The 12475-nt window shown below is 43.1% G+C and overlaps 1 protein-coding gene across 1 annotated transcript; it reads left to right on the top strand.

The window, feature by feature from the left end:
* Positions 1 to 68: 68 nt before the first annotated feature.
* LOC112589199 (uncharacterized) lies at positions 69 to 1212 on the top strand. Its single transcript, XM_025301518.1, has one exon. It carries the CDS (start codon positions 226 to 228, stop codon positions 1210 to 1212), a length of 987 nt encoding a protein of 328 aa, XP_025157303.1. The 5' UTR covers positions 69 to 225.
* Positions 1213 to 12475: the final 11263 nt, after the last annotated feature.

The following is a 12475-nucleotide window of genomic DNA, read 5'->3' as shown; positions in this document are numbered from 1 at the left end:
TCACTGTTTTCGGAAGCTGCTGCTGAAGAGAAGGAGTTGACGAAAAATGCCGAAAAAAGAGCCGAACCAACAGGATTGACAGTTTCTGGCGATGGAACGTGGAGAAAGCGAGGATTTTCGTCGTTGCAAGGAGTGACAACGTTGATCGGCCATTATACGGGAAAAGTACTCGATCTCCTTGTGAAATGTTCATATTGTAAACAGTGCGAGTACTGGAAGCCGAAAATGAACACCATGGAATACGAGGTATGGATGGAATCCCATGCAGACGAATGCAGTGCAAATCACATTGGAAGTGCCGGAAAAATGGAGGTGGACGCGGCTGTCGAAATGTTCTCAAGATCAGAAGAATTACACAACATTAGATATTCTTCATATATTGGTGACGGCGATAGTAAAACTTTTAAAGGCATTTTCGAATCTCGACCTTATGGTAAAGATTGCACTGTATTGAAAAAAAAATGCGTTGGTCACGTACAAAAAAGAATGGGAGCCCGACTTCGGAAATTGAAAAAAGAAACGAAAGGCCTCAGTGGTAAAGGCAAGCTCACAGCAAAGCTCATTGATGAGCTGAGTCTTTTTTACGGCCTCGCAATACGAAGAAATAAAGATTCCGCAGAAGACATGAAGACGGCAATCTGGGCTACGTTGAAGCATAAATTGTCGACCGATACAAATCCGCAGCATGATAGCTGTCCGCCTGGGGATGACAGCTGGTGTACCTGGCAGAAAGCAAAGGCTCAGGGCAAACTGGCCGAGTATTCACATAAACCGGCTCTCAGCGATTACGTGTTGAGCGCAATCACTCCTATCTACGAAGAGCTAAGCAGCGAAAATTTACTACAGCGGTGCATAGGAGGGTTTACGCAAAATAACAATGAAAGTCTCAACGCTCTCATATGGTCGTTTGCTCCAAAGCGAGTGTTCAGTGGCGCAAAGACGGTAGAAATTGCATCATATTTGGCAGCGAGCATTTCCAACGAAGGTTTCGAGAGTCTTCTAAAAATGATGCACATTATGAATATAATAATTGGACCAAATGCCGTTGCATTGTGCACAGAGGTGGATGACACCAGGATTTCAATTGCCGACGCGCGATCATTCGAGGCCTCAAAAGAGGGAAGAATCGAAAGAAGAGCGATGAGATCGGCTCTTGAAGAAGATTTTTATGAAGAGGAAGGTCCCCTTTATGAGGCAGGAATGGCAGATTAAGGGTAAGAAGCTGAAATACATTTTTTCACTGAAAAAACTAGTACCAAAACTTTAAACGCGTTTCTCGCAAAACTATGTTTTTCAAAACGGTGTACACGATATCTCGAGATATAATTAACAAATCGACTTGAAATTTGGTACACTTATTCTAAGGACTAGTGTCTTTCGGTTGACGGACGATTTTGTCAATATTATGTTTTGTTCAATAATTATTAATAATAATAACATGTAATTTGGGCCCAAAATTGCAGTCAAAATTCAGGAATTTTTTTCTCGTCGCCAAAAATGAAAAAAAATAAAATGCTCCGTCAACCGAAAGCCAATACATATATAGATAACGAGGTATTTTGTATTTTTGTTTCAGACGACTGGTTTACGCGAAATCACGTACACCATCCGACCATGCGTGAAAATCATAGGGATGCACGAAGCGGCTTTACTCGACGAGTTTTATATTTTTTTGGACAACAAAATTTTGACACGTTCTTCAATGTGTATAGAAGATAATAAAAAAAAATTACTGGTGTTTCATAAATATTTTGTTAGAAATTAATTCCTGAAAATTACCTTGAAAAATCGCCCGTCACAGTGGTCTAACCCTTTAAGGCAAGACCCCCGGTCCCACAGAGACATGATCTAAGGTATTACGATGTAATAGGCTCGGTTACGCCGGGATCACCTGGCCACCCGTACCAGAATGACGAGGCACTCTGGCCCCTGACGCCACCCCCCTTCCCAAAGAAATCCCACCTCAAAACCCACCTTACCCTTAAACCCGGTTGCTCTTAGCCAGTGATCCACCCCACTCGGCTCTCTTTCCGGTTGGACCGGAGGTACAGCCCAGGTGGATCATTGGTACACCGGAGCTCCCCCACCACGGGAGGTCCTCGGTGGAATGCGACACCGTTGATTTACCTTATTCTACGAGGCCCTCCGCGTGGCGGCGCCCCTCACGATGCCCAGGTTGTTGGAGGCCTAAGACCCTCGAAAGCGGTCCGGCTTCCAGCAATAGGAGTCGAGGCGTTAGTGGAGGCAGGAACCCAGTGCCGGGGATGACTTTCCTCCGGCCCGAGATATATGCCAACTTCCTGGGGGAACCCGGGGACACCACTTGTTTCACGTGGTGTGAGCATGCCCGGGCGGCAGAGCCGTGAGAGATGGTGGGTTTCAAACCCAGTTATGGATTCTAATTATTACGACGACTTTGTTGCGGAGATGGAGGAGGGAACCGTCGGCTCCAATTCCTCCTCGGAAGGGGAGGAGGAAGAGGAGGGAGAGTACGACGACGGTGCGGAAATGTTCGAAGAGGGCTTAGGCGACAACGACGAAGAAAAAGAGGTGCTCCCTGAAAGAGAGGACCCAAGGGACGAGGTTTCCCGGCCAACTTGCCGGGAGAGGACCGGGCGAATGAACCCGATCTCGCCGAAAAACCGAAGGCGAAGTCCCACTTCCGCGAATGGCAGGAACACTTGGGCCGGATGAAGAACACCTGGACGAGGAATAGAAGCCTGGGCGATCGGCAGAAGCGGAGACTCGTCACTGATCTGAATGGAGCCCAGGAGTACATGGAGCATCTTGTAGAACGTGTCTGGCACTTCAGGGCGTGGGGTGTCAGGCACGCAAAAGGCGAGGGAGGTCGGAGCGGCTCTTCTCCGTATGGAGGGGAGAGCCCTTCGCATGGAAGAGTGCCTCCAGATAGAAGAAGAGGAGACAAAGCGGCTCCGACTAATGGTCGGAGAAGTAAAGAGGGAGCACCTCCGCGTGAAGGAGAGCTTGGCTCGCCTTCGTGCGGAGCTGATGGCAGAAAAGGCCAGAAAGGAGGTGGGGCGGCGGCCCTCTGTACTCTAGTCCCGGTACCCCGGAAGAAATACGTGAGGGTGTGGGAAGTCCCTCCTCCTAATATTGAGAGGGCGAGCGCGGTGGTTCCTCCGGAGGGTCAGTGGGCCACCGTGGCCAGAAAGAAGAGCAAGAAAAAAAGAAACGGGAGGGCCCCCGATGGGATGAGGGCGACCAAGGGCACGTCCGCGGCGGTTGCTGCGGCGCGTCCTCCGGCGATCGTAGGTAAAAAAGAGATGTGCCGACCCGGTCCAATGCGGAGTGTTGCGCGACTGCCGGGTGAGTCCTCCCCTAGGAGGGTAACGATGAAGTGGCCACGGCTACCATCTATGGCAGCCATGAGATTAGGACCGGGGGCCTTTTATGCAAATGCCCTCAAATGGCGAGGGACGAAATCCTCGTTGGGGAATTGCGGATCCCTGGTGTTGAAGTTGGGAGGACCACTGATAGTGCCCTCCTTGTCCGAGTCAGGGATCCGGGCCTCAAGGGGGAAAGGCGGATGAGCTAGCAGCGAGGCTTCGGGCCTCGTTGCCAGAAACGGCGATAAGCCGTCCGGAAAAGAAGGGAGAGATCCGACTCGTCGATTTTGACGAGTCGGTTTCCCCCGAGGAGTTGCGGATGGCTCTCGCGACATGTGCATCTTGTGCGGCGGAGGTCATTCAAATGGGCCCCCTGAGATGGGGGACAAGAGAAAGGGGAGCCGCTTCGGCACGGCTTCCATTAGCCGCCGCGATGGCGACCAAGACAGGAGAAATGGCACTAGGGTGGTCGGTCGTCCGCATGGAGATGCTGGTTCGGCCACTCCAGTGCCACAGGTGCTGAGGATACGGCCATAAACGCGCGGATTGCTCCTTGTCCATAGACAAGAGCAGCCTGCTTCAGGTGTGGCCGGAAGGAGCACACCGCGCAAAGCTGCGGGCCTCGCTCGTGTTACATCCTGCGGACTCCGCGCACTCTAGACTTCTTTTATAAATAAGGGAAATTGAATTTATTATTACTTATTATATGGCCGGATGCGCTCAGACATGTTACCACACGACGCGATCTCTGGAAGTTTCGATACTCCGGAAATGTTAACAATATTGAACCAACTCCAATCTTGTTTCCCACGCGCTTAGTCAACGATAACTGTATCGCGACATCCTTCTTAGAAATATCGATATTTCTTTCTTAAGATTGCTGCTACGTTTTTTTTTTAAATAAAAGACTCAAAATCCTCTTATTGCCATAAGCATCCTATCTCCTACAAAATTATTGTTGTGTACAAGCCACAAGGAGTGTGGAAGCGTCCGTTGTCCGCGAGCCTTAGGCATATGGATTTTGACAGTCGAAGGATGTTTGTCTGAACGACGGGAGTTTGTTGAAAACAACAGCAGCAGAGTCTGTCACGAGCCGTCGCCGCGAGCAGATGTGACCTAGACGTTTCTTCTTAATATTGTTAAGACGAGAGGATTTTCGTGAGTCTGTACATATTGGAAGTAAAACGTAGTTCTTCTTTTTCTCTAATCCTGTGTCAGTTCATTTCGCGGACCTGGTACGAGCGAGACAGACTCGCGCAACATTATCTTAAAGACACTGCAACGTATTCTTAACAGCTCTAAAAAATATTCGAAGCACAGTCCTATGACTATATTTGGGCATGAAAATTAGATTTCCGAAACAATTCCCTAAAACCCCACTCTCAACTGAGCTGACGTTTTGAGAAAAGCCAAAAGGCCAAGACACTTCTCGACCGACCCGCAGCTAGGACAGAAGCTTCTCTTTAACATCCCTTCAGGGTCTCCTAACAATCTAGCCTACTAGTGGCTTAGACAGATCAGTGTTTCTCCAGTCGTTAATTATTCTGTGCAACGATCTCGTACATTTTTGGACCATCGTGACCAATCCAACGGAAACCAGCTTCCTATTCTTGGTGCAAAACTTGGGTCCATCCTCACAGACACGCAGCAATTACACTCTTCATTTCCGACAAATAGCATAAATCCAGCAGTAAGTTATTTATATTTACTTTCTTTTACCTGAGTGATCCCTTTCTTTTCATTATTCTTCTTTTCTTCTCTCTCTTTTCTTTTCCTTTCCTTTTTCTTTCTTTTCTCTATCCCCCTTGGCATTTCTCCTTAATTGTTAAATCCGGTGTCAGTGGCTCAATCTTTTCGATCACAGTCGGACATAACGAACACGGAATTTTGCTCAAACCGCGATTGTTTATACATATATGTATACGTACACATTATAAAATCTTACAAATTTTATTTCATAGTGAACTTCCGTCTAATCATCAATAAAACAGGTTATTTGTAATTATAAGCCAATCACGTTTTCCAACTAATTATTCTCAACAAAAAATTCTCCCCTCAACTATCCCAGGTAAAAGGATTCAGTTCCTTGACCTAAATAAAGGATCACCGACGTACGTCTGCGCCAGATAAAGGGGTCATTTCGATTCTTGATCTGCACCGTAGACTTGCGAGTACGTCGGAGCTTGTGAAAGCAAGCGTCAAGTTGCGTTCCTCCTCCAGGACGTAACACTCGCATTGCGCGATGTGCAGTGAGGCGGGACGCTCCGCCGACCACCGCATAACCGATTCAGCCTGCGGATCGACAGTTGGAAGTGGCAGTCGCCGGAAGCAGTGCAGGAAGCGCCGCACAGTGGGGCGAACGCATAAAAAATCGGATATTGGACGAAAAATGAAAAATGCATAATTCGACTTTGTGACGAGTTTTTCCTTTAATATTTTCCTAAATATATGACATATTCGACAGAAAAAAAAACTCTTACTCCAATATTCAAAGATGCAAAAAGTTTTTGGAATGGGATGGAATGAGATGAAATTTTCATCATTTGTTAGAGCAAAGTATCTAGTTTCTTAATGTGCTTCATATGTATCCTCCTTCGTCCCCTTTTTGTGAAAAATGTATAATCGAAGTTCATTCGATTTGGTCAAAAGTCCTTCACTGAACCATTCTCTCAGCAATATTCCAAATAGGAACTAAATATCGACGTTATTTCATTTACAGTATTGTATATATCATTATTTTATAAGAACGGTATGACAAAAATTTTATTATAATACCAATATAAGATATCTAATGTCGCTATCATATCCATATTATAAAAGATTTAACAGAACATTCCATCTTGTATATTGGTCTTGTTAAATTAAATTAAATTAAAAATAATACATACAGAGAGGTTTAGCAAGAATCGTATACAAGATAGGATATTCTATTTTCGAAACTTGCTTTGCTAATAATTTTTTAACAAATAATAAGCGACGGCTAACTTCTTGAATAAACCTAGTCGATTTGTATTGTTTTTTTTCAGTAAGAAAGTCTTGTAATTTACTTCGTATATTTCATTTCTTTGTACTTAACTTTCTTCATTTTCATATACGTCTTTTCAATAAAGGCCTTTTTATAACTCTATTTTCATATTTTGCCTAAATAGTACTTGCCGTTCTATGCAATGCTTAAGATATTATAAATAAACATTGGTCACATTGAATTTTACATTGATTATAATAGAATTTTCTTTTTCGAACGAATTTTAATTCCTACTTTTTCACGTGTGCTTCTTAATAAATCTAAACATTTCACAGATTTCTCCGAACGGTGTAAAAGAATCACAACTCAAAAAATACGAAATACTCCGGAAAAGATCGATTTTATCATTCAAAAAAAGTTTAAATCTTATGATGCTTTTATGACGATGCTGTTTAGAAAGATCCAGAACATGTAAAAAAATGAGATCATTTTGTGAAAAAATCGAAATTGGAGCAGATTTGATTATTAAAAATTGCACTAAGTACCTTTATTTTTGCAAAATTAACATGCTGTTAATGCAATATTACTCGTGACGTTATGAAATTTACTTCATACTGTTATAGAAAATTATCTATACTTTTTATCGATAACAGTAAAAGGCATGAACGTATATGAACATAGACTTATTGAAGACAGCCACATTTTTCTATATATTTGACATCGCGACATTATTGTGCCACATAATATAGATGATTTTTATTTCATACACTAAAAATATATCAATTGCACATTACTTATGTTAAATTTCAAGTCATTCCATTGAAAAATGTAGGAGTTATAAGCAAATAACCGAGAAATGACACATTCGCCCCACTGTGCGCCGACGACGAAAGAGCCGTCCTCCAATAGAGGCTGTGGATACCGTCAACGAGACGGCGGAGGCATCTGGAGCGAAAGAGCGCACAGACGTGAAAGAAGATACCGCCGGGGAGGTGACGGAGGCGGGTGTAGACATTCGCACACAGGAGGGGTCGTCAGTGGCTGTCGGAGGGAGGTTTCGGCCTCCCCACTTGACAGTCGTGCGGATGATCAGGCCCACCGTGAGTAATCGCAAGGGACCGGGGGAGAACAGGGTCCCGGTTGGGGCCGGGTCCTGTTGCCCCGTATCCCACCTCTAACATCGAGGTGGAGGTAGGAACGGGGCGGATGCCTCCCCCTCCCTAGTGCCGGTCGGTCTCGTTTTGGACCGGCCAGCACTAATAGACGACTGAGTCCCCGGCCGGGTGTCGCGCCGCGTTCTCACGGCGCGGCGCCAGGCGGAGGGCCCTTTGGGGTCAGGACGGTCGAGGAGTCAGCTAGATGCTAGCTGTAATTCCCCGGCCGTCCTAACTGATCCCGAGGGAAGGCATTCCGGTGGGGTTTTAGCCGGTAAGAGTCCGGCATAACCCTCGCCTTCCCCAAGGGGCGTATCCATGAGGATTTCTCCATCATGAACAAAAAAAAGTTTGCTAGGTAATACAGGTGTAAAAATTATACCGGTTTCGAATCCTTGTTTATGAATGACGAGATGTATGACCTCTAAAATTTAAAGAGTTATATACAGTTAGGAGACCAAAAAAGTGGGATTTTTTTATTTCTTCTAAAAAAAACAAAGGTTTTAATTTTTTACAAATATATATTGGGTGAGTGCAAAAGTTCGTGCGGAGTTTCAATAGATGGAGTTATAAGCGTCGTAAAGTGTTGTCATTAATACTTCCATCTACATATTATATAACGTTGGAAAGGTGACGTCTTCAGCTGTTATTAAAAAAAAAATCATTTGTTTTCATACAAACTGCTTGGAGAAATATCACTTTAAAAATGAGTATCGATAAGGTGCATTTACGGCATGTTATGCTTTACGAGTTTCGGAAGGGAATAAACGTTGCCGCAGCCGTAAAAAACATTCAGGATGTTTATCAGGATGAAGCACCAGCTAAACGAACTGTGGAAAAATGGTTTGCTAAATTTCGGCGCGGAGAATTTAACCTTGAAGACGAGCCACGCTCTGGTCGACCTTCTGACATTGATGACGATGTTTTGCATACTTTAGTGCTCAATAATCCGCGAATTTCAACAGAAGAAGTTGCTACAGCACTAAACGTTGACCGATCAACCGCTTTTCGGCGTTTAAAAAAGATGGGATTCGATTTGAAGCTCGATATATGGATGCCCCATTTGCTGACCAAGAAGAACAAAATCAAGCGAATTTCTGCAGCCGTTTCTTTACTCGGACGGCTCAATAACGAGTCGTTTTTGGATCGACTAGTGACGGGCGATGAGAAATGGGTCCTCTACAACAATGTTCAGCGCAAACGGTCATGGAAACAATCAGGTGAGCATGGTGACGCAATGCCAAAGGCCAGTTTGCACCCGATGAAGGTGATGCTCTCTGTTTGGTGGGATTGCAAGGGCATAATCTATTTCGAGCTTCTCCCCGCTGGCGAAACGATTGATTCGGACAAGTACTGTCGCCAATTAACCAATCTGAATCGAGAAATAAAAGAGAAATGTCCGATTTTGTCAAATCGCAAGGGAGTCGTCTTTCATCACGACAACGCCAGACCACACGTTTCGAAAAAGACGCTGCGCAAACTGAAGAGCCTGAAATGGGATGTCTTAACGCATCCACCGTATTCTCCTGATATCGCACCATCTGACTATCACTTGTTCCGGTCATTGCAAAATTATTTAAATGGAAAAAACTTTGACTCTTTGGAGGCCTTGAAAAACGGCGTCTCTTCGTTCTTCATATACATTCAATACATTTGAAAAAGTATATACATTTTGAAAAATATTTTAAGAATATCTAAATATTTTTTTAATCAAAATTTTAATCTATAAACGTGTAGTAGCCAGTCTCCGCAGGTGCTCTTTTAAAAAATGTAATATGCGGTGAGTAACGTAACTGAAAGCCTAATTATCTGAAATCAAAAAATCAAACAGATTTCATTAATATATGATAATAATTAATGATTAATCGTTCAGTTTTGCAAAATATTGATTTATAACAAAATGGCGGATCTTTAAAATTAATATTTTGATTTTTATAAGAAAAATTGTTTATTTCTTGGTCGTAAAATAGAAAATATTTATCGGAAATATAAATCCAACGACCAATCACCAGATGTTTATATTAGGTGTACAAATGAATAATCCAAATTATTTTAAGCAGTTATGAAATCAATTTTAAATTGAATAGGTTTTCCCACTCTTGTGATTATGCAATGTTGACTTGAAGGGCCAGAGCACAGACTTCTGCATAACGCATAATACACAACGTATAAGAGAATCAACCAATCAGAGTTCTTCATTTCTGTCCTGAGGAGGGAAATGAAGAAAACTAATTGGTTTATTCTCTTATGCATTATGTATTATGTGTTACGCAGAAGTCTGTGCTCTGGCCCAGCAATTAAAAAGAACATATAGTTTGGCGGAAGGCCCAACGTAACCTTCAAAAGTATTCAGTTCAGTATAGTTGTAAATGGCAACAGATAAGGTGCATATCCGACACTGCATTCTTTACGAATTCCAACAAGGAAAAAATGCAAGAGCGTGCGAATCGATTTGTTCCTTTTTTGGCGAAGATGTTGTATCGTACGATGTATGCGCATTTTGGTTTAAGCGGTTTAAAAGCGGTAATTTCAGTCTAATCGACTAATAACGCCCTGGAGGCCCTCCGAAGTGCGATAATGATGATTTGGAACAACTGCTCGCTGAGAATTCGGCACAAACACAAAAAGAGCTTGCAGAACAGTTGGGAGTAACGCAGCAAACGATTTCCAAATGCCTACATGAGATGGGAAAGATCCAGAAAGAAGGAAAATGGGTTCCGCATGAACTCACTGAAACCAACAAAAATCAACGAGTGGCAGCGTGTTTTTCTCTTCTCAATAAGCAGCGTCGAAAGTCTTTCTTGTAGAAAATTGTTACGGACGATGAGAAATGAATACTCTATGACAATCCGAAACGCAGAAAGTCATGGGTAAATCCTGGCGAATCATCAAAATAGGTCGCAAAACCCAATCGCATCGGAAAAAAGGTTCTTCTCTGCATTTGGTGGGATATCAAGGGCGTGCTTTATTATGAGTTGTTGGAACCGGGTGAAACAGTTACTGCGGACTGCTAGCAACGTCAATTAATCCGCTTGAATCAAGAATTGGAATGAAAACGTATACTGGCAAAGGAGAACGTCCAGTGAAATTGTTGCATGACAACGCCAGGCCACACATTGCTTCCAATATAAAAAACACCATGATGAGTCTTGGCTGGAACGTCTTACAGCACCCGACGTATTCATTAGACATTACTCCATCCGATTATCATTTGGTCCGGTCGATACAACACGCCTTGTCCGATATGCACTTCCAATCAATGAATGAGATCCGAAAATGGCTTGACGACTTTATTGTGTCCAAAGACGTAACATTTTTCCGAGATGGAATTCATCAGCTGCCTGGAAGATGGCTTAAAGTTATAGAAAGCAATGGCGAATACTTTGATTGAACAATTTAATTTACTTTCTTTTAAAAAATAAACCTTGAATGTAGCTGAAAAAATTGGATTATTTATTTGTATACCTAATATACACTTCCATATCAGGTGTAGTAAACTTCCACATCAGGTGAAGTAAAAAGAAATTGATTATTTTTCCAATAGATGGCTTTAGTTATCTGTATCTCGCGTTGTATAAGTCCGATCGGGTTCCACTAGATGGCGTTAGAAAGATGAGATTTCGTACTAAAAAAACTTTTGTGACAGTTTTATGATTAGTTGACTCAGTTTTGTTTGAGCGTCAAAGATGGACACTAGCAAAGAGAAAATACGCTATATTTTACAGTTTTTCTTCGATAAAGGCGAAAACGCAAGCCAGGCGGCTGAAAATGTGAATAGTGTTTATGGTCCTGATACTGTAACAGCCAATCACGCGCAATTTTGGTTTCGTCGATTCCGTTCCGGTAATTTCGATGTCAAAGATGCACCACGCACTGGAAGGCCAATTGTCGAAAATATCGATAAAATCATGGACATTGTCGAGTCCGACTGTCATATAAGCACTGTTTCGATTGCCCAAGAGCTAAAGATTGCACAAAAAACCGTTTGGAACCATTTGAATAAGGCTGGATACAAAAAGAAGCTCGATGTATGGGTGCCACACGAGTTAACGAAAAAAAACCTCATGGACCGAATTTCTATCTGCGAATCGCTGCTGAATCGCAACAAAATCGACCCATTTCTGAAGCGGTTGGTCACTGGCGATGAAAAGTGGATCACTTACGACAACGTCAAGCGAAAGCGGTCGTGGTCGAATCGCGGTGAGCCGGCGGAAACGGTGGCCAAGCCAGGATTGACGGCCAGGAATGTTTTGTTGTGTGTTTGGTGGGATTGGCAGGGAATTATCTACTATGAGCTGCTCCCCTACGGCAAAACTCTTAACTCGGAACTGTACTGTCAACAATTGGACCGTCTGAAGGAAGCAATCGCCCAGAAGCAGCCAGCTTTGGCCAATAGGAGAGGAATTGTGTTCCATCAGGACAACGCCAGGCCACACATATCGATAGTGACTCGCCAGAAGCTCCGGGAGCTTGGTTGGGAGGTTTTTATGCATCCACCTTATAGTCCGGATCTGGCACCAAGTGATTACCATCTGTTTCTGTCCATGGCGAACAATTTTGCTGGTGAAAAATTCGCTTCAAGAGAGGCTTGTGAAAATCGACTGTCTCAATTTTTTGCTAATAGGGACGAGGGCTTCTATGAGAGAGGCATAATGAAATTACCTTCAAAATGGCAACAAGTTATCGAACAAAACGGCGCATATTTGACCTAAATCGGATCATTCTTACTATGGTAATTAAAGCCTTCAATTTCATACAAAAATAATGGATTTCTTTTTACTACACCTGATATATTGGGTCTGGGAAAAAGTTCGTGGCGTTTTTATAGTAAAATTCAACTGGTTTTCTTATAGTGTGAAAATGAATTTATTTAAACCAAATATGTTCCATTATTATCGACAATGTTTCGCTATTTTTCAGGTAGAGCTATGATGCCATCGGTGAAGAACTTCTGTGGTTTCTGTTTGAAAAATTGAATCAAGTGGTTTTCACAGGCTTCTTTTGAAATC

This window comes from Harpegnathos saltator, unplaced genomic scaffold (assembly GCF_003227715.2).
Source record: "Harpegnathos saltator strain DR-91 unplaced genomic scaffold, Hsal_v8.6 scaffold426, whole genome shotgun sequence".
NCBI classification, from domain to species: Eukaryota; Metazoa; Arthropoda; class Insecta; order Hymenoptera; family Formicidae; genus Harpegnathos; species Harpegnathos saltator.
This window is presented reverse-complemented; position numbering and strand designations above follow the sequence as displayed.